This window comes from Myxine glutinosa, chromosome 7 (assembly GCF_964187855.1).
Source record: "Myxine glutinosa chromosome 7, kmMyxGlut1.1, whole genome shotgun sequence".
NCBI lineage: Eukaryota > Metazoa > Chordata > Myxini > Myxiniformes > Myxinidae > Myxine > Myxine glutinosa.
The window spans coordinates 181,246,831-181,274,674 of NC_136267.1; the positions used below are offsets into that span (position 1 = coordinate 181,246,831).

General features: G+C 44.1%; 1 protein-coding gene across 8 annotated transcripts in view; it reads left to right on the forward strand.

The window, feature by feature from the left end:
- Positions 1 to 27,388, forward strand: part of LOC137431864 (transmembrane ascorbate-dependent reductase CYB561) — a 104,965-nt gene extending 77,577 nt beyond the window's left edge. For all 8 annotated transcript variants that reach the window (XM_078782590.1, XM_078782585.1, XM_078782587.1 and 5 more), the window contains 4 exons: positions 14,614 to 14,712; positions 14,864 to 14,967; positions 15,192 to 15,349; positions 26,157 to 27,388. In XM_078782590.1, the coding sequence (XP_078638716.1) occupies positions 14,614 to 14,712; positions 14,864 to 14,967; positions 15,192 to 15,349; positions 26,157 to 26,346 (551 nt within the window). In that variant the 3' untranslated portion in view covers positions 26,347 to 27,388. The remainder of the gene's footprint in view (positions 1 to 14,613; positions 14,713 to 14,863; positions 14,968 to 15,191; positions 15,350 to 26,156) is intronic.
- The last annotated feature ends 456 nt before the right edge of the window (positions 27,389 to 27,844 follow it).

The following is a 27,844-nucleotide window of genomic DNA, read 5'->3' on the forward strand; positions in this document are numbered from 1 at the left end:
AATTCAGTTAGCTGACATGAATATCCAATTCAAATTTCAAGTGAATGGGATGAAAATTGATGATTTTAGAAATCCGAAAAAGGTGGTTGACCTTTGGCCTATGTTGACCTTTTGACCTTTTGACCTAAAAATATATAGGATTTTGTCGGACCACGAACTCTACCATTTGATGGAGTTTTGTGAAGATCAGTTTCAAATTGTGACCTGTAGGTGATTATAAGTGAGCGGACAGACAAACAAACACACAAACCGGAGTGATCAACAGACTTGGAAAAAAAAAATTTGTCAAGTAACAAACACACACACACACACAAACCTGAGTGAACAACATACTTGCTAAAAATTTTTTTTAAATTGCCAAATAACAAACGGACTCAAATGCAATACCTTCTCCTCTTGTGAGGGTAACAATCACCCGGGTTATGTTCATGAAGCAAAAAGATGCGTACTCATATATATTGTTACGGTTTTGAGAATAAAGGATGACCCCTCCTCGTAGGTAGACGCACCACAACATGTAGCCTCGTTGTAGTTCAGTTATTTCTTAGTAAATGTAAGCGTAGTCCTTTCCTGTGTTAGTTTTGCGTTGAGCAGGCCAGTGAGTAGGCCTCAATTATGCTGGAATACCATGTGCTCGGGCTGAGACAAGTCTGGCAAGGCCGAAGGGAGGAGCTGCAGGGAGAGTGGCTGGTAAGCAGCGAGCCGCCAATCAGAGCTCGAGGGGAGAGGCTCACAACGGCAGCGAGAGGCGGGGCTTGGAACATTCGGGTAAGATCGGGGAGGGGCCATATATAAGGCCCTGCCCTGAGCCCACCAGGTCAAAGCCGAAGGAGAGAGAGGAGAGTTTGCCCCCGAACGAGACAGAAAGTCGCCCAGCCCCTGAACAAGTCGGAGTGCTTGAATTGAACTGTTTTACACCACAGAATTTTACATATATGTGTGTATATATATATATATATATATATGTATGTATGTATGTATATATGTATGTATGTATGTATGTATGTATATATATATATATATATATATATATATATATATATATATATATATATATATATATATATTGTATAGTGTATATATATATATATATATATTGTATAGTGTATATATATATATATATATATTGTATAGTGTGTATATATTTATATATATATTGTATAGTGTATATATATATATATATATATTGTATAGTGTATATATATATATATATATATATTGTATAGTGTGTATATATTTATATATATATATATATATTGTATAGTGTATATATATATATATATATTGTATAGTGTATATATATATATATATATATTGTATCGTGTATATATATATATATATTGTATAGTGTATATATATATATATATTGTATAGTGTATATATATATATATATTGTATAGTGTATATATATATATATATATATTGTATAGTGTATATATATATATATATATATTGTATAGTGTATATACATACATACAGTGTATATGTCGGTCGAAGACCTCAAGGGAAGGAAGAAGAAGAAGAATCAGAGCAACAATGTTTAATTAAATCGATTACAAACACACAGTGTGGAGCGAGGCTCAAGAATGCGCCGCCTAACACGCAGCGGGCAATTTCTCAAGACACTCGCTGAAAAATGAGCAAAAAGGCATTTCATTTATAGCAAAATATCAGACAAGAATCTGCGCTAAAGACATAGCAAAACCTGGGCCATAACGACAACACCTCCCATTGTCCCTTCCTACAGAAGGCCAAACTTAGACAAACAGATGTAAGCATTGGATGGGCTGAGCTTTTTTGGCTCTTTATCTAAACATATCAGACCCGAGCGCAGGCCGAAGTAAATATTCTCATACACTAGGCTAAATGGTAGATGAATGATTGGATACACGTGCTGAATACAATAACAATCGAGGATATGTAATGTCTATATTTCTCCCGAGGTTGGTTACGTCTTTGTTTTTAGGAGACATACTAGAAACTACAAAGATATATAATTAATTATTCCCTTTGCGAAGAAGGCGTTTGGCGACATGTTTTCCCTATACGTGGGTCGCGAGCATATTATCTACTGTTTGGCACATACATTCAAGGACTTGCTTACTGGGCTAAGGATCCACCCTGCACGTCGAGCCTCGAAACCACATTTTGTCCACTCACCTCTGTCTGCAGCTGAGTTCAAATCAGTTTTCAGAAGCACGACATATAATTTCAGATATTATGATCAATTGAGTCATGGGTTTTAAACCCTAATGGCTAACAGTTCCTTCCTTTGTCTTTACAAGACAACTCCTTGGAAAGACACCGTATACCCCAGTGGTCAGCATCCCAATTAGTCACATGCCAGGCACGACATAGCGTCACGCATGCTCAAGAAAGATATCGGCCCTAACTGGCCGTCTAACATTCGACGTATGAATTGTTAGCCATAATTCGCGACGACGGCGCCTGGGTAAGAGATTGCTGCCGCCCGGCCGGATTCCGAATCCACCCTCGCAGCGGCGTAAGTGCGACCCGGTTGCCAGCCAGATTTAGGGGCCCTCTTTATGCAGGCGTGGTCCTCGCGAATTATGGCAAACAATCGACGTCCAATGCCATCAAGCTTTGTACATGTGATTGCTGGGTGGTGTAAGTGGTGGTGAGGGTGGTTCTTCCGGATACATGTTTGCCATCCGCTCCTTACTGCTGGCATAATAGCAATAACCTTTAAAAGAATCTACACTTTCTAAATCACAGGTATAATCATCCCAACTAAAATCATCATTATCAGAATCCCAAGCATCAATAGGTTCATCGATTTCAAGCCAGGAATCATAGATCCCTAAAGCCACCTCCTCTTGCCACACAAGTATCACAGTCATCACAAAAATCAATACAGGCAGCAGCCAGTTCCCACATGGGATCAACACAAGTATCACAGTCATCACAAAATTCAATACAATTTTCTGGAGCGCTGGTCACAACTGCCTTGTTGAAGGGCCCATTCAGGTCGACGGCCTTTGTGGTCAGAACCATAGTCGTTGTCGGCGGCTTCTTCACTTTCCATCCTGTAAAATACTTTTTTACACACACCATGGTCAAATTCCTAGCCCCCCGTCCCACTAATTGGCATTTAGTTACCTTATCTCTCAGATGGTTGGCTTATTCATAGCCGCATTTCCTGTGTCGTGTCTGGAAATTCGAATGCCATATTTACCTTCACCAATTTCCGAAAATACCTTCCTTTTAATCATCTTCCCTACATCTAATAATAATACATGATTTACCAACCATTTCCCCCCAGTGCAAGCCAACCCCTTGTATCACCTTCTTATCACGAAACAACAATCCATAACTAACCACTTTTCTTTATTTCCTGCCTTTTCCATTAACTTTTTATAACCCTTTTCCTCCACTTTCTCATCAATTCCTGCAGTCACCTGTCATTGACAAGTAATCCATCTGATTCGACTTTCCACTCCAATCATCTTTGCACTTTCCATGACCTTCTTCACACTTCCCTTTAAACCTTTTCTTCTGACACAACCCACATGAGTTATGAATACAATTTCCCCTTTCAGGCATGTGTCTAGCCACTCACAAAGTGTCCATAAGACAACGTCATCATATTTCACACCTCAGCTCTCGAGACCACCCAGGGGTCCCTTGAGAGATGCATCCTAATGTTAATCAGCTCTCGAGAGCTCAATTTTGAACAGGGGTAAAACCAGCAATACTCAATTCTGCCGAGCAAGAGGCCAGAGCAGTATCACTCCCTCTTCCCTCTGCCCACCCTAACTGGCAGACAGACAATGGCGAGCCATAAGCCCCAAAATGACATTGCACGAACCCTTTCAATATCTGTCTAAACCTACTGCCATTTAACGACGCTTCCCAGATGACGGCTCCCATACACTATTTTGGCACAAAATTGTTGCATCCCACAGATGCCACGATTATTTGAACAAATTCATTTTCCTAATCCACCCTTTCAATTTTCATTTCAATTTAAAGTCAATCCAATGTCCTCTAATACCTCTCTTAGCATCCCATGCACCTGTTGCAGACACCTGTTTTAGCCCCTGGCCCCAGATAACTCTCTGCCGGTAGACCTTAATGGTTTGGTCGCCATATGCATATGTCTCCGTGTTCGCCCATGCCCTCGTGTCCCCCCACTTGAGGCGTGACGCGGCAGGTGCAGTGCTGGCAAAGCGGTATATTAAACTAAGTGTGATTGCCACCCCTAACAGGCGGTGGTGCAGCATCCTCGATCTGTGGTGGTGCGTTTGAGGTGTCTGTGTTTGTGGGTATGGCCAACTTACAATGTGTGGCATGTACCCAGGACGACTTGCCCTCACAAAACACCGCTGTTGGTGTGATCAGAAGAACTTGGTATGGCCCCGTCCACCTTGGTTCGAGCGCAGTCTTACGGGTGAAATGCTTCACCAGCACGTAATCTCCTGCCTCGAAGGTGTGGATAGGCTTGCTTGCTGGCTCCGGCAGGGCCTCCCGAACGCGTTCATGTATGCTGCGTGCCACATGGGACAAACCTATGCAAAACTTTAGAAGCATGTCATCCATGATAGGTAATTCAAGGGCTGCCATATCCACTGGCGCCGATACCGGCAAACTCATGGGCCGACCCATTAATATCTCGTGTGGAGAGAGACCAGTGGTGCGCCCTGGAGTGGAGCGCACGCTCATTAACGCTAGCGGAAGGGCCTCCGGCCACTTGAGGCCTGTCTCGTCGCAAATCTTTGCCAACTTACCTTTCAGTGTGCCATTCGTTCGTTCTACAAGTCCCGCCGATTGCGGGCAGTAAACACAGTGGAACGACTGTATCACTCCCAAGGCCTTTAACACGGCTTTAATGACGTCACCTGTGAAGTGCCCGCCCTGATCGGATGACACTTTGTGCGGGACACCGAATCGACATATAAAGTGCCGCAAAAGGCACTTGGCCACCGTTATAGCGTCAGCCCTGACGCATGGGTAGGCCTCCACCCACTTGGTGAACATGTCCACCACTACCAATACATGCTTAAAGGACATACAAGGCGGTAAATTGAAAAAATCGAACTGGATATGACAGAACGGCCCGACGGGAGCCGGGTGACCCACGTTGTGGCGGCGTCTGGGGGGTGCCCCCCTATTATGCCGTTGACATATAGCGCACGAGCGACAGACCATGGTAACCACAGTCGAAAGGCCTGGTGCTGCCCAGGTGGAAGTGACCTGCCTCATCACCCCCCTATGGCACACATGGCCATTTTGATGCGCCATGCGTGCCAACCATGGTAATAAAGCTCGCGGTGCCACGGGTTTGTCATTAATCGTCCACATTTGTCCTTCTGCAGGGCGCTGAGCTCCCAATTTAATCCAATCTTGATGTTCTACGTTTGAGGCCGCGGCTTGTAATTGTATTACATCGAACTCTGTAGGTGCGGATGTCGGAACGTCTGTCTGGGCGGTCGCTTTAGCGCCCTGTTTGCGCGTAACTACTGGCATATTATACCCAACCTGTTGGTTTGCCGCTAGTGCTGCTGCTTCGTCGGCTCGGGTGTTTCCACGGGCCACAGCGTCGTCTGTACGCTGGTGACCTCGGCATTTAACTACAGCTATTTCACGTGGAAGCATAATACTATGAAGCAGATTTCGCACTAAGTCCCCATTTTTAATGAGTGCTCCCGCTGAAGTGAGGAACCCTCTCATTTTCCATATGGCCCCTTTGTCGTGGACCACTCCGTGTGCGTATGCCGAGTCTGTATAAATTGTCACTGCTTTTTCCTCGCTTACTTCGCACGCTCTCGTGAGTGCGTACAGTTCAGCTTGTTGTGCTGACCAGGTGGGCGGGAGGCGGCCGCTTTCGACCGTCTCCGTATCCGAGCATACTGCGTACCCAGATAACAGGGATCCGTCCCAAGCCCGTTTGGCTGAACCATCGACGTAATAGGTATGATCGGCTTCCTGTAGCGGAGTGTCCTGTAAGTCAGGCCTTACCGTTGATATTAATTGGACCACGTCCGTGCAAACGTGCGGGATTCCCTCCTCCTTTGTTGGCAAAAGTGTCGCTGGGTTAAGAATGGTACACCGCATCACCGTCACGTTGGGTGCCATAATTAATGCCGTTTCGTATTGCATCAGTCGAGTGGCTGTGAGATGCTGTGTGTTTCGCTGTTGTAGTAATGTATGGACGCAATGCGGTACCTGTAAAAGGACCGGATGTCCCATAACTATGTCGGCCGTCCGCTCAACTGCGTATCGGGCAGCCGCCACGGCTTGTAAGCACAGCGGAAAGCCTTGTTCTACCGCATCAAGCTTTTTGCTGAAATAGGCTACTGGACGTTCCCTATCTCCATGAGTCTGAGTTAATACGGATTGTGCGAATCCCCCTACTGCATGGGTGAAAAGTGTGAAGGCCTTTTTATAATCGGGAAGGCCTAAGGTTGGGGCCGTTATCAGGGCTCGTTTGAGTCCTTCGTAGCAGCGTATTCGACTGTCCGTCCAGTTCACCATCCGTGGCTGGTCGTTTTTCGTCGCCTCATATAGAGGTTTTGCTAATAACGCATAGTCAATTATCCATGTACGACAATACCCTGCCATTCCCAAAAATCGCAACACCTCCCTTTGTGTACGAGGCAACGGGGTTTCCATGATGGCAGTGACCCGGCTCGCGTTGAGCTCGCGTCTCCCATGCGAAATCGCGTGTCCCAAGTATGTAACTATCTCCCGCACAAATTGCAATTTTTCCCGGCCTACTTTGTGGCCTTTCTCGGCTAGCGCATTTAACAGCGCTAGTGAATCCGTCTCGCAGGCTGCCTTGGATGGAGAGCAGATTAATAAGTCGTCGATGTACTGCAACAGCACCGAGCCGCCTTCCAATTGGACATCTGCGAGATCGCGGTGCAGCGCTCGTGAAAACAAGGTGGGGCTATTTGCGAAACCCTGCGGAAGCACTGTCCAGGTGAATTGTCTCCCCCGGAAGGTGAAAGCGAAGAGATACTGGGACTCTGGAGCTATTGGCACTGAAAAGAAGGCGGAACACAAGTCTATGACTGTAAAATGTGTAGCATCTGGCGGAATGGAAGTCATCAAAACTTCTGCATTTGGTACAACCGGATGAATACCCTGAATTATTTTATTAATCTCTCGCATATCCTGCACAAAGCGCCACTTTCCTGTCATTGGTTTTGGCACTGGGAAAATGGGGGAGTTACATGGGCTGTTGGTTTCGATTATTATTCCCTGCTGCACGAGTGATTCTATCACCGGAAAAATGCCTGCGTCAGCCTCGCGCCGAAGTGGGTACTGCCGAATGTGTGGTAAAGGTAACCCTTCCTTAATTGGAATCACCAACGGAGGTGCATTCCTAATGCGCCCTACTTCATTCTCGTGTTGCGCCCATAGTGACGGGGTGACGGTATCGAGCAATCCATCGGAGTCCCCTGGAGTCGTGGGGACCGCCCTGACCATATGTGCCGCTTTGGGTGGCAGTTCCACCATCTCAAATCGAACTCGTCTGTCTTGAGGTGCCAAATTAATTATGAACCCTTCATTATTGTCCAACACATGGACCGTTCGGTGTTCAACATTGTATCGACGCCTTACTGGCGTTTTCCGCAGTCTGTCCATCATCCATCCAATGCTCTCGGGTGGCCATCCTCTGGCGGTGCTAAGGGTAACATGCGCTACCATCCCCTCGGGGTACTTAGCCTTTGATCTCTGGCGTGGCGATAAGGTTACCGTAATCCCAATGCCTTCTCGGCCAATCCATATGTGTGATAATTGAAGATCAGAGGTTTCCCCTAAAGCTGCCGCAACCATGTCTAAATAATAATCATCGCTTCCAGTCGCGTCATAACATGCGGTGCAATGCGGCGGATTATATTTCAATTTTGTGGCTATGTGGTGTTCTTCTAGCCAATCACGAATTTCTTGCGTTTGTGCGCCAATCGTGTCAATCACGTAGGTCCATGTTGCTAAAGCCCCTTCCTCCAACCGCCACCAATACACGGTGGGGCTGGCGCGCTGCAATGCCATCATTAACAAATCACGGTTCGATTCTCTGACGTCGACGTATACACCTTCCTTGGTGCACGCAATGTCACAACCTAATCGACACAGCAAATCCCGTCCTAGTAAATTAATTGGGGCAGTAGTGGTCATGAGAAATGCATGCTTAGCTTCTAGCGGTCCGAACATTACTCGGGCCTCTTTTGATACGGGGAGAGTTTCTAATTTTCCTGAAACGCCCTGGATTTGGACGCTTTTGTGTGTCGGTTTCAAAGTAGGTAGTTGTCCCTTATTGATACAACTGCGAGTCGCACCGGTATCCACTAAGAATTTTAGTGGTTGTCCATTTACATCTAACGTCAAGGTCGGTTCCTTATCTGGGGTCATTGTTATCAATGGACATTCCTTTGGCGGCCCGCATTCGTCCCGTCAATAGGCGTTTCCATATGTCGGCCCTTGCTGTCCCTGGGGTCTTCGTGGTCCCCTTGGACAATTTGGACAATCCCGTCTCCAGTGGCCCATCTGTCCACATTCAAAGCATGCCCCTCTCCCTGGGGGTCCCTGTCCTGGACCCTCCTGTTGGTTTGGCCTTCGCCCCCCTTTGTAGGGAGGTGGGCGCCCTTGCCCTCCCCTCGGCATTTGTTGGACTGGGGCACAAGGCCCGTATGGCATGCCCGAATTGGGGGTAACCCATGGGGTGGGGCCCATATTGGAGGGTCCCCATTGTGGTGCCCATCCTGGCATGGGTGTTTGTGGTGGCCAATAGGCCGGTGGGGGACCTGGCACAGAACATGGTGGAACAGCCCATTGGGGTTGTTGGAGTTGTTGGGGTTGTCTCCACGTCTGATTCCCTGGCCCACTAGGCCCTTGTGGTTCCCGGAGTACTTGCATCACAGCTGCCTGCAGTGCCGGACCGAGTGTCTCGTCATCACTTGACTCACTCTCACTGTCACTTCCCATTATTTTTGCCCCCTTTTGTTTCTTCTTGCTCCCCATTGTTCTTGTTGTTTGTTGCTGGGCCAATTTTTCCCTTACTAACATCTGCAACATTTCTTCTTTAATTTCCTTTTTTTCCTCCGAAGAGGAGCCCGGACATTGTTCAAGTTTTGTACATAATTCATTGGTCCCCATTCCTTTCCAACCGAAAAGGACGGCATGCACTTGTTTTTTTAATGCGGGCCGCCGAAGCCCTTCTACTAGGTAATTGTTCACCAGGGGAGCGGGTAGGTCCTCGACTTGGATTAATCCTAACCCGCCCCATCGAGCTATCGCTTTTTCTATTCTCTCTCGATAGTCGCCGATAGTCTCTCCTGCTTTCTGTTTTATGTTCCCAATTCTTCCCCAATCTGGCCCTCCAGGTGGTGCGAGCGCATTGCCAATGTTGGTCAGGAGATGATTTTTCAAAATGTCCCAATCGTTTCCGGTCATGGGTGGATTCCGAGCCATGGGGTCATCTATTGGCCATAATGAAAGGGTTTTAGCCTTTGCCCATACCTTTGGTGGCAATATAGATGCTCCCAAATGACAAATATCTCTCCAATCTGGGGCATCCTCTGTAATCCAGTGACGGAGCAATATTACTATATCCAAAGGTTGGTCGATCAACATTTCCTGAACCCTCTTTTGCATGGCCGTTAAATCAGATTCTTTCCAAGGCACACGTTGCCTTACTGCCACGCCGTTTGCGTCTATTCCCACGCATCGCATGGGGAACACTCCCTTTGTTTCTATCGCACGTTGCACTGGTGCCTGATACTCCCCTCGTGAGGGGTAAACTTTCTGACCTGGACCTATCGGGGGTGGAAACCCCGGGGTGTCTGTGCTGCTATCTCCATCGTCCTTGACTTGAGGGGCTGATGGTTGTGGGGTCTTATGAACTCTAGGGGGTCTCCCATTTGTTTCCCCTATAGCGCCCTGGTGTCGGGAACGTGCCTTAGATCCTGGGACTGGACCATGGGGGGAATAGGAAACAGGGATTTCATCTTCCTCATCCTGTTCCTTCTCATCGGAATTAATCCGGGCTACCATTAGCCTCTGACTTGTCTGCGCTGCGAGCGCCTTCATCTGTTTACCCTGCTTTTTTGGACCCTGTTTGCGCTCATCTTGGTATTTGCTCAACTCTCCTCGCAAACTCGCTTGTCTGGAGGCTGCCTGTCTCTTCATGGCCTCCACCTTCCACCAACTATAGACCTTCCATGAATCAGGTGGGAGTCTCTTCTTCTTCTTCTCTAGGGCATCTAAAGCCCCATATAACACATCTAACCTGTCTATTGCAAATGACCCTTCCTCTGGCCAAGGCGTATTCAAACCCTCGGTCAATATAGTCCATGCCTTGCTCGGTTGCAAAGCAGCATACCCATAATTTCTTTTCATATAAAACGCTGGAGTGTTCTTCAAAGGCTCTCCCTCCTTTCCTTTCCTATTACCCATTCTTCCTACCTTCTTGGGTTAATCCCTCCTGGTAGTCCTAAAATCGGGTCGCCCCCCGATCCCTAACCTTAAACGCAGTTCTCACGCCGGAGTAACTTAACACCTATTATCTATCTCCCACATATGGGTCTACCTGCTTCCCACGCAGGAAGCTTACCTGAGGGATATCCCTCCTTATCTCGCGCGCCCTTTATAATCGATTCATTACCCACTGCTGCTCTGGTTTAAACTAAATATGGTTCGGAATGCAAGCCAGGTGGTACAGCCGACAGAGGTCCACACGTCCAAAGTAAGGCAGGAGGCTTCAATTTCGATGTGCAAAAATTGCTTACCCAAATTAGGTGCCGGCAGGCCTCCTTCCCGACCTGGAACGTGAGGGTCCGCCTCGTCTGCACACTTGGATGATCCCACTTCTGACACCAAAATTGTCGGTCGAAGACCTCAAGGGAAGGAAGAAGAAGAAGAATCAGAGCAACAATGTTTAATTAAATCGATTACAAACACACAGTGTGGAGCGAGGCTCAAGAATGCGCCGCCTAACACGCAGCGGGCAATTTCTCAAGACACTCGCTGAAAAATGAGCAAAAAGGCATTTCATTTATAGCAAAATATCAGACAAGAATCTGCGCTAAAGACATAGCAAAACCTGGGCCATAACGACAACACCTCCCATTGTCCCTTCCTACAGAAGGCCAAACTTAGACAAACAGATGTAAGCATTGGATGGGCTGAGCTTTTTTGGCTCTTTATCTAAACATATCAGACCCGAGCGCAGGCCGAAGTAAATATTCTCATACACTAGGCTAAATGGTAGATGAATGATTGAATACACGTGCTGAATACAATAACAATCGAGGATATGTAATGTCTATATTTCTCCCGAGGTTGGTTACGTCTTTGTTTTTAGGAGACATACTAGAAACTACAAAGATATATAATTAATTATTCCCTTTGCGAAGAAGGCGTTTGGCGACATGTTTTCCCTATACGTGGGTCGCGAGCATATTATCTACTGTTTGGCACATACATTCAAGGACTTGCTTACTGGGCTAAGGATCCACCCTGCACGTCGAGCCTCGAAACCACATTTTGTCCACTCACCTCTGTCTGCAGCTGAGTTCAAATCAGTTTTCAGAAGCACGACATATAATTTCAGATATTATGATCAATTGAGTCATGGGTTTTAAACCCTAATGGCTAACATATATACATATGTATATACACAGTGTGTATCAAAAAAAAGGTAATGTGAATTCAAGGGGTTAATATGCAAAGGTTATTTAGTTTGACAATTTACATGTGGTTTACCAATTGTATACATATACACAAAGAATTAAGTTAAGCACCCCTACACAACGAATTAAGGTAAGCACCCCCTAATATATATTCTTTGTGTATATGTATACATTGGCATATATTCTAAGGTATGTGAGATCAAATAATGATTGGTATGACATTAGCAATTATCCATTGATGAAATGCAGATGAGTGCACTCGTAGGGTTGAGTTGGGTTGAGTAGTGATCCGATCACGTGGGTCCTACACACGTTATTGACGCAAAGATCGCTAGAGGTCTTCTCAGAACAATGACTGTACGTTAGAAAACATAAACGTCATCCACACTGTCCGTGATGGACCTATAGCTCCATACTTAAATTGAGGTGAAAATATGCCTAAAATTCCCAAAAAATTTCACCTTAAATTATTCAGAATAAAATATTGAAAACGGCATGATTGTTATGTTTTTATGTGACCATAATATCACTTCTCCAGAAAATATAGCAATATCATGGGTATATTACACTGTTTTGACGACAACAAACTTGTAATGTGCGAGGTTGTAAAAAAACGGGGGGGGTGCTTAACTTAATTCTTTGTGTATATATAATACATTGTGGTTATATAGCTCGGTTAATTCCAATTGTACCCACCCTCCCCCCAAAGGAAGAAAATGCCAAAATGGGTGGAATATCTATATAATAATAGCGTAAGGACTCGACTTTGTTATCCCTTTTACGCCGCACCCAGTGACCCGAAGCCCACGGCACTAATGGATTTACGATCTACGAACCGCGCTCTTTATTTATCACGTACAGCCATACTCGAAAAATCTGAATTAGCCGACGCTGGGTCCCAAAAGCATCCGATTAACTACCGATACGACGCCATCTTACGACGCCATCGTATTAGCGTCTGCTGGGCGAAGGCGAAGCAAGCTGTCTGCTGATTGGACAGGCGAAGGCGAAAGCAAGCCGTCCACTGAGTGGACAATCCAGAGCATGCATTTGTGCCGGTGTCGGCGATCGTTGTTCATATACGCACTCTTCATTCTCATCTTTCTTCCTAACTCTTACTCGGACAAGCAAATCCCCTATGCCATCCATAATGGTACACTCTATCCATACACCACATCCTCCCTTCCGTGGATGTTCCACGGGTTTCGGCTAGTATATATATATTTTCGAAACTTGAAGGAATCAAACTAAACTTGCATGTGCACAACCTCAATAATCCTTCAATGTTTCACCTTACCACGTCAAATCATCTCGGAGGAGATCATACATACATACGTATTCGCTCCATACATCCATACATCCATACATCATACATACATACGCACTCGCTGCATTATAAATAAATTACTGTTCACTGTTTATGCACCTGTTTCGTATTGGTATTGGCTCCCCAACCCCCGCTTTGCGGGGAAAAATGGCCTCTAAAGGTGGGGGTTTTTTTCGTATTGGTATTACAAGCAGAGTACCTGCTCTTAAGGCGACAGTGCTCCCGTTCTGGGAAACGTTCCCTGAACGCATCACGAGTTCGCTGCAAACTTCCAGTTTGGTGAAAGGTTATAACCACGAAGGTCTGCTGTTCAGTCCTAAGTTGAACCATCTTTTCAATGACTGAGACTGTCTCTAAACCCATACACTGTAGGCCCATCTTAAATACCCATCTTAAACAAAGGATGACGCAACCGAGGATTACCAGACCAGCTTAACAATTTTACATAATCAACTTGGCAGTCGACAAGTAATGCGTCCATTTCAAACTGTCTTGCACCGATTAGCCAAACTTGTAAAAATGCGATTTGAACTTGTCATTTTCAATGAACATGTACTCGGTCATGTGTGACAGCAATGATGCATGAAAGGCATCAATGGAAAGCTGAGGATCTCCTCATAATTGGTAAACCACATGTAAATTGTCAAACTAAATAACCTTTGCATATTAACCCCTTGAATTCGGATTCCCTTTTTTTGATACGCACTGAATATGTATATATATATATCAATAAAAGCAGGAGTGTCTGTCTATCTGTCTGTCTATCTGTCTGTCTATCTGTCTGTCTATCTGTCTATCTGTCTGTCCATCTGTCTGTCCCGAACTATGCCCTCGGTTTTGGGGCTAACCCCACCAAACTTTTTGTGGAACCTTTTGGGGTCCCAGCCGGTGTACTCAAGTGATGTGTGAGGTTTCGTTCGTTTCTCAATATATACACCAATTAAGATATTGAGTTTCCACCTGTACGAAATTGTACGAACGGGAAACTTGTAGGGAGAGCATGGCGATTGTGAATATGACACTTCCGTAGATTTGTTAGGCTTACCATTGCTCCAAAATGGCGGAAGTATAATTTTTTTTTCAGGTTACAACTGTGGGTGGCGTCAGGCTAGCTGTTCAACCAATGGGTATGATGACCACTCCTTTTTGCATCTTCAGATGCATCGGGCTTCCGAAGCAGTTTATTGGCAATTGGGCACAATCCTGGACGGGTCGCCACTCCGATACAGGATCATCGAATTGTTCACTGTTATTGTGTAGTATGAGTGTTATTACTGTTCACTGTTAACCCAACTCTTTCTTTCATTTGTCTCGATTTTGTGTTTTAAAAAATATATCCTTTCTGAATTATTTCAGAACAGTTAAAGACGAAGCTTGTGTTCTCTAACGGAAAACACAAGCAGGTTCTTCTTTATTCAAATCAGGAAGTGTGTTTTTGACATTGATCAGTGTTTTGTCAACCTCCGCACATTTGAGGAAATGATGTGATCCAGTAAGCTCAAAGTAAATGTTGTTTTGGACAACTCTACTCCATGTGAACATTGACTTGTTTTTATAAACCTTTTCCACCAATAACACAGACCCCCTCAATCTGTGGCCTTCAACCCCTTTCCTCTGCTGCACTTTCAGCAATCATGGTGTACCGAATTTTCCGTCAAGAGAGCAAGAAGTGCATTAAGATTGTCCATGCTGTTGTCCACCTTGGTGCCCTCCTTACTACCATCATTGGTAAGTGTTTGAGTGATCCTTAAACACTTCATTATGGATGAATACCTGTTTAACCGCTATCATTATGGGGTTTTTTCGAATTCTCCACTGATTACCAGGTTTGAGTTGGTGTTGAGAAAGTCACGATATCGGCCCTACCATTTTGGTTTAGGTCTTGTGGCTGTTTTTCACTTCCACGATGCAAAGAGCATTCCCAACCTGTACAGCCTGCACAGCTGGCTGGGCCTCACAACTGTTGTGATGTTTGGTTTGCAGGTAATGGCATGTTTTCTGCACTGCGTTGTTGCATGCATGTACCGTTTGTCTTCCTCTGTCAAGTTTGCTTTTTTGTCCCCTTTTTCCGGGACCATTTTCTCTCGTTCCCTTTGTACTGTGCACGAGTTGCTGATTACCATATTTTAAACCAGATTAACTAGTTTGTCTTGTAATGTATGCTTATTACCCACGTTTACGCAAGGATTTTCTCTTGTCCATGACAGTGGGTTATAGGATTTCTCATCTTTCTGTATCCTGCTGGTCTTGCGGCATTGCGTGCCTGGTACCTGCCACTGCATACTTTCTTTGGCCTAGCAATTTTCATCCTCGCCATTGCCTCATCCCTTACTGGCATGACAGAGAAACTTCTGTTTGTTCTCAGGTAGGCCACTAAAGTTTTGTGGGGTGCTCTGCTTTATAATATAATGTCTATATTGCTCTGCAAAAGTGCTCTCCAGCCTTTCAAGGAATTGTTTTTAACCAAGATATTGTGTTTTGTTGAGAATAATCTTCCAGTCCACTTTGTCCCCTCCCATCCCGGCCAGGTCGCACACACTCTTCCAGAATCCCGCATCTGCTTGTCGTCCCCGATTCTAAGTGGATGTATGCTCACCTCTATTCTTTCAACCCTATATTCTCTCATCTGCTGAACTGACTCTGTGCCTGTTGGGTCATGCAACTCTATCTAGTCCTTCAATAATTCTGCCCTTGAAAACCTCGTGTTTTCTTTGATACCCACCCCTGTTTTCTACTTTAATTGATGCACTTCTCCCCTCCCATCTACCTCTCCACCCCTGTCCACTTTCCCTCCCCTTGATCTTTCCCACTCCTCTACCTCCACCTCCCCTCCCACTGCGCTCTTCCATCCCCTCTTCCCATCTTCCCCCACCCACTCATCCACCACCCCCTCTTTTAACCCCACCCACCTCTTCATCACCCCTCCCCCTCCTTTTTCTCCACCCATCCCCTCCTCCTTCTTCTGTCCTTTCCTTTCCCCCTCTCCTTATCCCTTCATCTTGTCCTCGTTCTTCTCATCTCCTCCCCCTTCCCATCTCCCTCCCCTTCTCCTCCACCCACCTTTCTTCCCCTCTACTCTTCCTTCCCCAATCCCCTCTTTCCCCACCCATTCTCCATCCACCACCCCCTCTTCATCCACCACCCCCTCTTCATCCACCACCCCCCTCTTCATCCACCACCCCCTCTTCATCCACCACCCCCTCTACATCCACCACCCCCTCTTCATCCACCACCCCCTCTTCATCCACCACCTCCTCTTCATCCACCACCCCCTCTTCATCCACCACCCCCTCTTCATCCACCACCCCCTCTTCATCCACCACCCCCCCTTCATCCACCACCTCCTCTTCATCCACCTCCCCCTCTTCATCCACCACCCCCTCTTCATCCACCACCCCCTCTTCATTCCCCACCCACGTCCTCGTCCTCCCCCACCCAACTCTTCTTCCTCCCCCCCCCCCAACTCTTCGTCCCCCACCCACCTCTTTTTTCCCCCTCCTCCATCCATACCCTCCTCCTCACCCCATCACCTCTTCTTTCCTCTGTTTCCACCTCCTCCCTCCGTCCTCTCCTAGTGTCCCTCCATCTCATCCTCCTCCTCCTCGTCTACTTCCCCTCCCACCCCCCCCCCCCCCCACCCCCAATCTCCACTCATGCACTTCTGTGATACCTTTGTCTCCCTCGTACCTACCTTGTGGGCACCGGTCAGACTGTGAACCTGATCCCCTCTGTCGTTTAGCTCCTCCATCAGTTCAACATGAATAGATTGCCATTAGTGTAGAAATGTAACTCTTTCTGAACTCTAACTACTCAGTTAGATTTTGAAAACTTGATTAACTTCATACGACAATACATGTTGATGAAATCTAAAATGCACTGCAATATTCGTGAAACACCGTTTCTGCAACTCGTTTGCATATTCCTTTGGTGCCACACTGTTGGTGTGACTGACTTGCAGAGGACGCACACCTCAAATGCAATTTGCCCTTACGAAATGGCAAAACAGGATTGCAGTTGAAATTTCAAATATAAAAACAATTTTATCTTCAGGCCAACACCGAGAATGAGACTGAGCCATTGGCAAAAGTGAAATAATATTTGTAGTCGTATGTCGACATGTATCAATGGTGTTCAGATTGTCTTCTGGTGGTGTGAATTGTAACATCACCGATTTTGTTATTTTGTTATTGCTGTTATCATCGCCTGAGAAGTATACATTGCTGTATACTTTTTACTGCATTTGCAAAAAGTTGTTGATTGGCCATTGGGGAAAGGCATGCCCACTAGTTGAGGCCTCGGGAAGTACACCACCCACTGTCCCAATCATGGATAGGAATTCAACAACACACTACAACATAAAGTGATAAAACATAGAAAACAAGAACACATACATTCAAAGTACACCGCCCCCATGCCAAATAACTAAATATCCAACAGCGCGGCATTGCCGCAGTGCAGCTCATAGGGGCTGCATTGGGAGGGATAGGTGTACACTAATTGATTGATTAATTGTATAATTAAAATCAATAAAAGATTATCACAAAATATTTTCTTAATCAATTGGCTAATACCATGACAAAACCACTCGTGCTTCATTCGAAGATGTATCTTATAGAAATGTAATCAAATAAGTCATTAAGAAAAAATTAAATAATTAATTGATTAATCAATAAGTAATTCATCGATTCATCAATAAATAATTAATCGATTAAATGATTAATCAATAAATCAAAAATATCCTTGATAGCCACATCACTTGGTCACTGTCATGTCCAAATATTAGCTTCCGAGCTCAAAAGGTGCCTGAGATATTGGCCAAATGAGAAAGAAAATAAATAAATGATTAATAATGAAAATAAATAAATAACAAGTACACATACATTCAAAGTACACCACCCCCATGCCAAATAATTAAATATCCTACAGCGCGGCATTGCCGGGGTGCCTCCGGCGCCCGGCAATACCGCAGTGCAGCTCATCGAGGCTGCATTGGGAGGGAGAGGTGTACACTAATTGATTGATTAATTGTATAATTAAAATCAATAAAAGATTATCACAAAATATTTTCTTCATCAATTGGCTAATCGCATAACTAAACCACCAGTGCTTCATCCGAAGATGTATCTTTTAGAAATTTAATCAAATAAGTCATTAATAAAAAATTAAATAATTAATTGATTAATCAATAAGTAATTCATCGATTAATCAATAAATAATGAATCGATTAAATGATTAATCAATTAATCAAAAATATCCTTGATAGCCACATCACTTGGTCACTGTCATGTCCAAATATTAGCTTCCCAGCTCAAAAGGTGCCTGAGATATTGGCCAAATGAGAAAGAAAATAAATAAATGATTAATAATGAAAATAAATAAATAATAATCATTAAAAAATTAAAATTATCAATCAATTCGGTCACAGAACACATAAACCACCACCATTTCATCAGAATCTGTAACTGGGGAAAAATATTTTTTTTTAGTAATTAATCGAATAATTAAATAATTAATCGATACATTGATTAATTGATTAATCAATAAATCAAAAATATCCTTGATAACCACATTACCTGGTCACTCATGTCCAAATATTAGCTTCTGAGCTCAAAAGGTGCCTGAGATATTGGCCAAATGAGAAAGAAGATAAATAAATGATTAATAAAAATAAAAAAATAACCACCTTTAGAGGCCATTTTTCCCCGCAAAGCGGGGGTTGGCCTTTTTCGGGAACCGTGGTTGTTGTTGTTTTTCGGTCCCCTTTTTGAAGCAATGTTTTACGGCCGGATGCCCTTCCTGACGCCAACCCTTTTTGCCGCCTTTAATGACAAACAGGGAATTATTTTTTTTCACCGCACAGTTCACCGCCCAGTGAACTGGTACTCAATTAGCCGACCTCGGAAGGATGACAGGCTGAGTCAACCCCCCTGGCGTTAATTCAGCGATCGACCGGGATTCGAACCCAGGATCCTAGGATCCTAAGCCGGCACCCTAGCCGCTAGCCCAACACCAGGATAAATAAATGATTAATAATGAAAATAAATAAATAATAATCCTAAAAAAAAAAATTAAATTATTAATCAATTCGGTCAGAGAACACATAAACCACCACCATTTCATCAGAATCTGTAACTTAAAAAAAAAAAAAATTTTGGTCATTAATCAAATAATTAAATAATTAATCGATTCATTGATTAATTGATTAATTAATAAATCAAAAATAGCCTTTGCAGCCAAATCACCTGGTCATTGGCATGTCCAAATATCAGATTCCTAACTCAAAAGGTGCCTGAGTTAATGGTCAGAAGAGAAATGAAATGTAATTAATTAAATAAGTACTTAATTAATCGCTAATAATTAAATAATTCATCAATTAATTGATTAATCAAAAAACAAAAAATACCGTTTTTGACAAAGGACTTGCTCACTCTTGTGCCGAAATTTCAGCTTCCTAGCTCAAAGGATGGCTGAGATATCGCCCGGACAAACAAACAAACAAACAAACAAGAAAGAAAGAAAGCAAGAAAACAAACAACCAGAGTGAAAACTGAGTACTCTCTTTCAGCGTGCGTCACTGCCGAGCCCCCTTCGGTGCCCAGCAATGACGATTTGCAATGCCTGGAGATGGCATAGGAAAGGAGCGGTGTACAATAATCATAAACAAATTAAACTATTAATCAATTCGGCCAGAGAACACATAAACCACCACCATTTCATCAGAATCTGTAACTTAAAAAAAAAAAAATGTTTTAGTCATTAATCAAATAATTAAATAATTAATCGATTAATTAATAAATCAAAAATAGCTTTTGCAGCCAAATCACCTGGTCATTGGCATGTCCAAATATCAGCTTCCTAACTCAAAAGGTGCCTGAGTTAATGGTCAGAAGAGAAAGGAAATTTGATTAATTAAATAAGTACTTAATTAATCTCTAATAATTAAATAACTCACTCTACTCTGGACATGCTGCTTCTGCTTTCTCAACAATGGATGGAGGTCCTCAACGCCAAACAGGAAATTAGAGCTGTCTCCCTTGACATTTCACGTGCCTTCGATACGGTCTGGCACCCTGCTCTGCTCACCAAACTCTCCTCCTTTGGTATCCATGGAAATCTCCACGCATGGCTGGCGGACTTCCTCTCTGGTCGTAGTCAACGTGTGGCCCTGAATGGGTTTCTCTCATCTCTTCTTCCTGTTCAGGCTGGAGTTCCCCAAGGTAGTGTTCTGGGCCCTGTGCTTTTTCTGGTCTTCATCAATGATCTCTCTGACTCTCTTGAAAATCCTCTCTATCTCTTTGCTGACGACTCTACTCTCTGTCGCTCCATTCCTCATCCCTCAGATCGGCAGTCTGCAGCCTCCTCACTCTCTGCAGACCTGGACAAAATCACAGACTGGGCAAACAAATGGAACATGTCTTTCAATCCTGATAAATCTCACACTCTTACGATGTCTCTCCGAAAAGTCCGACTGGAAAACCCTCCCATCCACTTTCTGAATAATCCTCTCGAAGAAGTTCTGTCACTCAAGCTTTTGGGTCTCACTATTTGCCATGATCTTTCCTGGGAAAACCACATTTCAAATCTGGCCTCCAAAGCCAGTCGCCGACTGGGCATCCTCCGTCGTGCGAAGTCCTTCCTTGGCACACCTGAGCTCCTCACCACATACAAGGCTTTCATCCACAGCTCTATGGAATACTGCTCTCCCCTCTGGTCTGGTGCTCCTGCCTCACACCTAGCCCGTCTTCACGCTGTTGAAACCAAAGCGTTCAGAATCATTGGAATCTCCCACGATGAAGCTAACTCCAAGGGCCTTTCACTCACTCACCGCAGGCAGGTTGGTGGTCTTTCCGTCTTCTACCGACTCTCTGGCCTTGCCCCCCCAGCCCTCTCTGGGCTCTGTCCCCCAAATATTCCTACAGGTCGCACAAGATCTGCCTGCAACCCTCTTATGGTTAAACTGCCAAAATCAAGACTTTCTGCTCACCTTCACTCCTTCATTGCTCTTTTCTCCCGTCTCTGGAACAAACTCCCTCACTCTCTTCAATCCCACTCCACCCTCCAGGTCTTTAAAACAGCTGTTCACCACCATCTCTTATCCTCCCCCATCCAAAACCTTGATATTTTCTACCCCCGCTAATTTCGGTCCCCTTGTGTTTTATACCCCCCCCCCCCTCCCCTTCCCATGCCTCCTGCCCCCAAGCCCTCTCCCTTCCACACATCTCCCTGCTCTCAAATGTTGTGGTTGTGTGCTTCCCCTTCTCTCCCCATCTTGTCTTCCGCTCCCTCTTTTTGTATATTTTGTTTGTCTGGTTGATTTGTTTGTGAAATAAATGTTAGCTCTTTCACGAGCCTCGATTCAGTATACAAAAAAAAAAAAAAAAAAAATTAATTGATTAATCAAAAAACAAAAAATACTGTTTTTGACAAAGGACTTGCTCACTACTGTGCCGAAATTTCAGCTTCCTATCTCAAAGGATGGCTGAGATATCGCCCGGACAAACAAACAAACAAACAAACAAGAAAGCAAGAAAACAAACAAACAACCAGAGTGAAAACTGAGTACTCCCTTTCAGCGTGCGTCACTGCCGAGCCCCCTTTGGTGCCCGGCAATGACGATTTGCAATGCCTGGAGATGGCATAGGAAAGGTGCGGTGTACAATAAGACGAAAACACAACCAACAGCACAGGGATGAAACAATCTTACTATAATTCACCAAATGTCCGTCTGTCTGTTCGAAGGTACTGCAAAAACGGCTGAACCGATCACAACGATATTTTGGGTGGGTATTCCAGGGACCCCTGGGAGTAAAATAGGCTATATTGTTTTTCCAATTTTACAGTTTTTCCAAACACAATGGAATAATATTTACCGATATGAACAGTGATGTAGCTTTTGTTGAAATTCTACAAATACTGTTTATTCTACGTAGCAGGAGAGAGTAGATCGACTCCTGACGAACTCTTCCTATATAAACGTGTAGCTCCGAAGTAACACGGCAGCGTGTGCAAAGCGACTGAGAAACAGGTGAAGCGACCGCTTCCGTGTTACAGATTCGGCGCGCTCTCTTCACACATAAACGTACGACTGAGAAAGACGTGTAGCGGCCGCTTCCGTTTTGCAGAATTCAATCTTTTTTCAAAATGGGCGCCATGTACTGTTTAGATTTTGATGATTTGCATGTGATATGATTCAACGGATGTTTATATAAATCGTTTAAAATAAAAAAGCCTTCAATTTCTGATATTTTGCCTTTTCATATGGCCTTCCAATTGAAGCCCCGCCCATAGGGCGAGTACCGTTGCCAGTAACAGAAAGACACTGGATTTGGTCCATAAAACTTAGCTTTGATGAACTACAAGGAGGCACGCACGAGCCAACCAACGTCTTACACACCGGGAACAGGAAGCCACATCATTACTCACATGTCATACAGCCTGAGGCTTCAAACAGTAATCATAAATATACCTTTATGACCCAGACTCAAGTTTGAATTATTCAGGTTTATGGATGCTCCAGCTAGCATTATTAAAAATGGCAAATACAAAAGTGATGCAATGAACTTTCATACAACTCCGATAAATTCAATTCCCAGCAAGTCTCACTCATGAGGCAAACTGTGGCCAATTATTCCCACAAACCAAATCTGTTAAACAAACATATTTTTGCTCGTTGATGCAAAAAGTGCAATACAACAACAATGGAGAACTAGTATTCGTTCTCGAACTAGAGAACTAGTATTTATATAGGAAGAGTATTGGTGGAGATTGACATAGCCATTACCACCAATACTAGTTCTCCATTGTTGTTGTATTCCCACACAGATCAGGCAAAGGCAATGCTCAGGGAGATGGATGCCCCTGCATTGCATAACCCCAGGTCACATGTGGGCAAGGTGTAGTACCTGTCAGCCCCCCTTACCAGGGTAATGGTCCGTGGCCATGCGGTTTAAATGGCAGATGGCTCTGCACATGTGATGGATGAGAGTCCAGTCGATTCCAACAGCTCGGGCGGAAGTGGGTGAATTCCCCAACGGCCAGCAGAGAGACTGAGAGGAGTGGTGACCCTTGTCTATACCACACACTTACCTGTGTGTACCAGCTATAGAAAGGCAATGCCATCATTGCCCGAGGAGACTCAACATCATCATCAACCTTTGGCTGCAACTTCCCCTCCACTCCCACCTCTTCTTTGTCTGTGTGTTATCATCTGTAAGCACTGATGACTCTATCTACATCTACATCTCTCAGCAAACGTCCACCAACTCTCATTCTTGTATGTGGTAATTTAAGTTGTCACCATACAAATTTGCTGGGTGTAGTTACCTCTCACCAGCTATGGCACTGCAGCAAAACACTTTTGTGACTCTGGCCCTGACTCAATCTGTGAATTCCCTGGCCTGGATTTCTGCCATCCTAATGACCCACATTCCTGCTAATATCTCCTGTTCTTCCTCTGCTCCAATTGGTTCATCTGATCATGAGCTTTTTAGAGATGAGAGTCACTTTTGAGAGTTCTTTAGCTATTTTCAGAGAGCCTCTGTTATGGACCAGTATTTTTGTTTAATTGTGTTTGGTGAAGGTTGTTTTGGCTGCTGAATGTCCTGTTGGGTTCACAATGACACCAACGGTGGCTGCAGTGGCTTCGGCAAAGACGCCACAACGAGATTTAAGACACCGACAGTCTGAAGAAGACATATAAAACACTTACAGTTTGCATCAAGGGGAAAGAAACACCACACACACCCAACATCATCACATTACCTAAACATGATGCAAACATTTATCTCCTTAATGACAGACCGATTAGGTTACTTCCTATCATCAGGAAGGTCATGGAATCACAGTTGACATCAATTCCTTCTTTTACTTCAATGGTACATCTGAAATCATTAGTTAAGAGTTAGACCCAGGCCCTCTACCCTGGACATACTGATTCCATTCTCCCATCAATGGATGGATGCCCTCAATGTCAAACATGAGATCAGAACCATCTCTCGACATATCTAGAGCTTTCAATACAGCCTTGCTCTCCAAACTCTGGCACCCCAAGGCTGACTCCACACATGACTTCCCGACTTCCTTTACTCCCATAGACAAGGTGTGGCTCAACAGAATCCTCTTACCCCTCTCCCTGTGAAGGCTGGAGTGCCCCAAGACGGTGTTCAACGATCGCTCTGTCTTTCTGGAAAGCCTCTATCTATTTGCTGATGACTCCACCCTCTGCCCTAACATTCCTCATCCTTCAGATAGGCAGGAAGCAGCCTTGCCCCTCGCTGCAGAACTTGATGGAATCACAAGCTCGTCAAACACTTGGAATATGTCCTTCAATCCTGACAAATCTCACACTCCACTCTGTCTCTCTGAAAAGACCATCTGACGAACCCTCCCATATACTTCCCTAACAATTCCCTTGAAGTTCAGTAACTCAAACTCTTGGACCTCACTATCAGCCATGATTTTTTTCTTGGGCAAACCACATTTTTAAGTTCGTCTCCGAAGCCAATCACCAACTGGGCATCTTCTGCCAAATTGTGAGCATATTCTCCTTCTTTGGCACACCTGAACTCTTACCCACCTTCAAGGCCTTCATCTGCAACTTTATGAAGTGCTGCTTTTCCCCCTAAGCTGGCAACCTTGCCCATCTTGACTCCGTGGAAAGCAAGGCCTTCAAGATCATTGGAAGCTGGGTTGAGCCTCTGTACCTATCACTTTCACACCACAGACAGGTCAATGGTCCAACCCGTCCCATAACCATACTTACTCCCACAATCTAAATTAATAACGAAAAGACAAACAAGATATATTTTACAATCGAAACAAAGGTTCCCCCCACCCCTCCCAACATGAAGCCAACGTGGTCGGCAGATTCTCAGTGTACCTGAGAGCACCTAAAATCCCAAAGCTTCCGGGCCCCTTGAGTGGGCCCCAGACCCCATGCTTTGATGGCTTTCGTGCTCGCAGCATCTAGTTTTTGCAGCATATAGATTTTTTTCAAACTTGGCACAAGCACAGTACATGATGGCGGACATATGAACCTCACTTTATTTTGCGATCTGATCAAAGATGATCAACTGGTAGGCTGGTGGCCATTTTGGTTGTAAAACAACACAATATCGAACACATCCTCAACCATTCCTCGGACATGCATTTACCAATCTTGTTCCAACTTGGCACACAAATAAAGAATGATGGCTTACATAAGCACGTCATTTTGTTTCAAAATCAGGTCCAAGATGGTCGACTGGTGGCCATTTTGTTAATTAAACATGTCCCCAACCATTTCTCAGACATGCATGGATCGATTGTGTTCAAACTTGGCACAAAGACAATACGTGTGTGTGTGTGTGTGTGTGTGTGTGTGTGTGTGTGTGTGTGTGTGTGTGTGTGTGTGTGTGTGTGTGTGTGTGTGTGTGTGTGTGTGTGTGTGTGTGTGTGTGTGTGTGTGTGTGTGTGTGTGTGTGTGTGTGTATATATATATATATATATATGCAGAGGAATTTGTTTTGTAATCAGACCAAAGCTGGCCGACTGGTGGCCATTGCAGTTCATTTGTTTTCGCAATTTGATCAAAGATCGCTGAGTAGTGGCTATTTTGTTTGTGTATAAAAAATTATTGGAGAACATAATGGTGAGTATAATTCCATTTTAAAGCTACAAAACTACATAAAAAAACATGGGGGCTGACATTTTAAGTCTTTTTCTCCTTGTTAATCTGTGCCATTTAGTTGTGGTCATCATAACCTCGCACCATCCCCTCCACCTCCAAATTAAAAAATAAAAACACTTAATATGTAAACTTGCTGGGCCTTGTTTTTATCCCTTCCATGAGCCTGAACCCTTGTGTACAAAAACAAATGAAGCGGTTTCCTTTTGACCCCATGATTTGAATATGTGCAGTCACGTGCTTCATCATGCTTGTGTGGGTACTTGTGGTTTCCATTTCAAGGACACGTGAATGTGTTTCCTGTTTGAAAAAAGCTGTTTTATTCCAATGAAACAAATAACAATTTAAATGTTTTACAATTATCTGTAAAATGCCTGTTTTTTTTAATCGGCGCTGATCATAATGTCGTGATTGAAAAGTAGACCTCACGTGGTTTTCCATCACTGTAATGTTGCTCACCAGTAAATGATTTCACTTGATCCTTATTTATTTATTTTTTCTCATTTAGTGACACTTACCACAATATGCCAGTGGAGGCCATGCTGGCCAACAGCCTGGGACTTCTTGTCGTGGCATTCTCCATGGTTGTGGGATACATCGTGACTCGGCCCGAGTGGAAGCGGCCGAGCCAAGCTGAGGAGGAGGCACTGAGCATGCACTTTCACCGGATCACCCGTGGCGATGACGAAGACGATTGATTGTCTGGCTGGTGTTAGGAGGTGTCGGCGAGCCCCGTGATTTGATAAAGGACCTTGCTGACTATCTTGGGTGGAAGGAATACGATCACCAAGGAAGCTGGAATCAAGTGGGTTGATTTATAGGATGGATCCTCGAAATTATGGTTTGTCAGCTAAAGAACTGCCCTTGGTTTCCTTTGTTGACGAGAAAGCAAATTTCTATCTGCGGTTGTTCGATTTGCTAGAACGTGGCTGTCAAAAGCATCTTCTTGGCGTATTTTTGGGCACCTGCGTGTTTGCATCATTTGGCCCTTTGTGAATTTTGGTGCTGTAATAGAATGACTTTCTTTGCACTCTCATCCGTTAGCTTCAGGTACTCTGGTCTGGGTTGCTCAGAGGTGTCCTCAAACGATTTGCAAACGAGATTACTTGTGGCATCTTGGTGATTGTTATATTTTGTGACTCACATTTGGTTGTGCTGATTCTTCTGCCTATTATGAATGTGAGGTTGAAGCCACAGCCTGCACAATGGCTTATAATGTGTAATGCATGTGACATTGAACTTTCTAAGAAACGGATTTTGCCAAAGGGATGTTCATTCGACAGTGGTCCGTCTGTCCTGTTACCCTCGTGTGCATATTGCTTTTTTGCACAAACAAAATTTCATTGATAATATATGATATATTTATGTATTGCCGTTGTTTGTTCACTTCATGAACGTTATTTGCAAGCTTGGGTAACAAGACATCTGGGCCACCTTGTTTCATAAATGAGATTTTGAACAATGAATGTTTGATTGCCTTGCCTTGCCTTATGTGGACCTGGAGAGGGTAAAGTACAAAAATGAAATGGAAAATGAAAAAAATGAAATGAATGGTGTAGCTTTTCTTGTGGTTGGATGTTTTTGTTGTTTCGGCCTGTGAGTTGTACATTTGCTTGCAATTGTTTAATCTTTAATGTGAAGGGTTTATCTTGATGTAATAAACTTTGTTGGTTTGATTGTTGGGTACAGTAATGAATTGAGCAGTAAATTTTAATCATCAATAAAATTTCACTGATTGTTTACCTTTGGTGGTGCAATGGTTAAAGCATCCACTCCGAGACTGGAGTTGGGAGTTCAAACTTTGGTCGAGAATTGAAAACAAACTACACATGATTCAACGTCGCAACGTCAACCTTTATGCCTCCACGAAGATCAAGTCTTTGCTTCCTCTTTACATGACATCTGACCTTTGACCTCTTGCTAAAATCGAATTAGGGCATTTTTACATCATAATATATACTTGTATCAAGTTTGGTCAAAATCCCATCACTGATTCACAAGTTAGTGTGGCAACAGAAGTGATACTCATTCACATCAACGAAAGAGACATTTTCATAAAATGAAAGTCAGAATACATGATCCTTTCAAGAGACATGTTCAAGTTTGATTGTAACTTTTTTTTTTCATCAAATCAGAAGATATTACAATAAGCACAGAATATCCGGACGGGAGCCATTTTTTCATGAATATAACAAC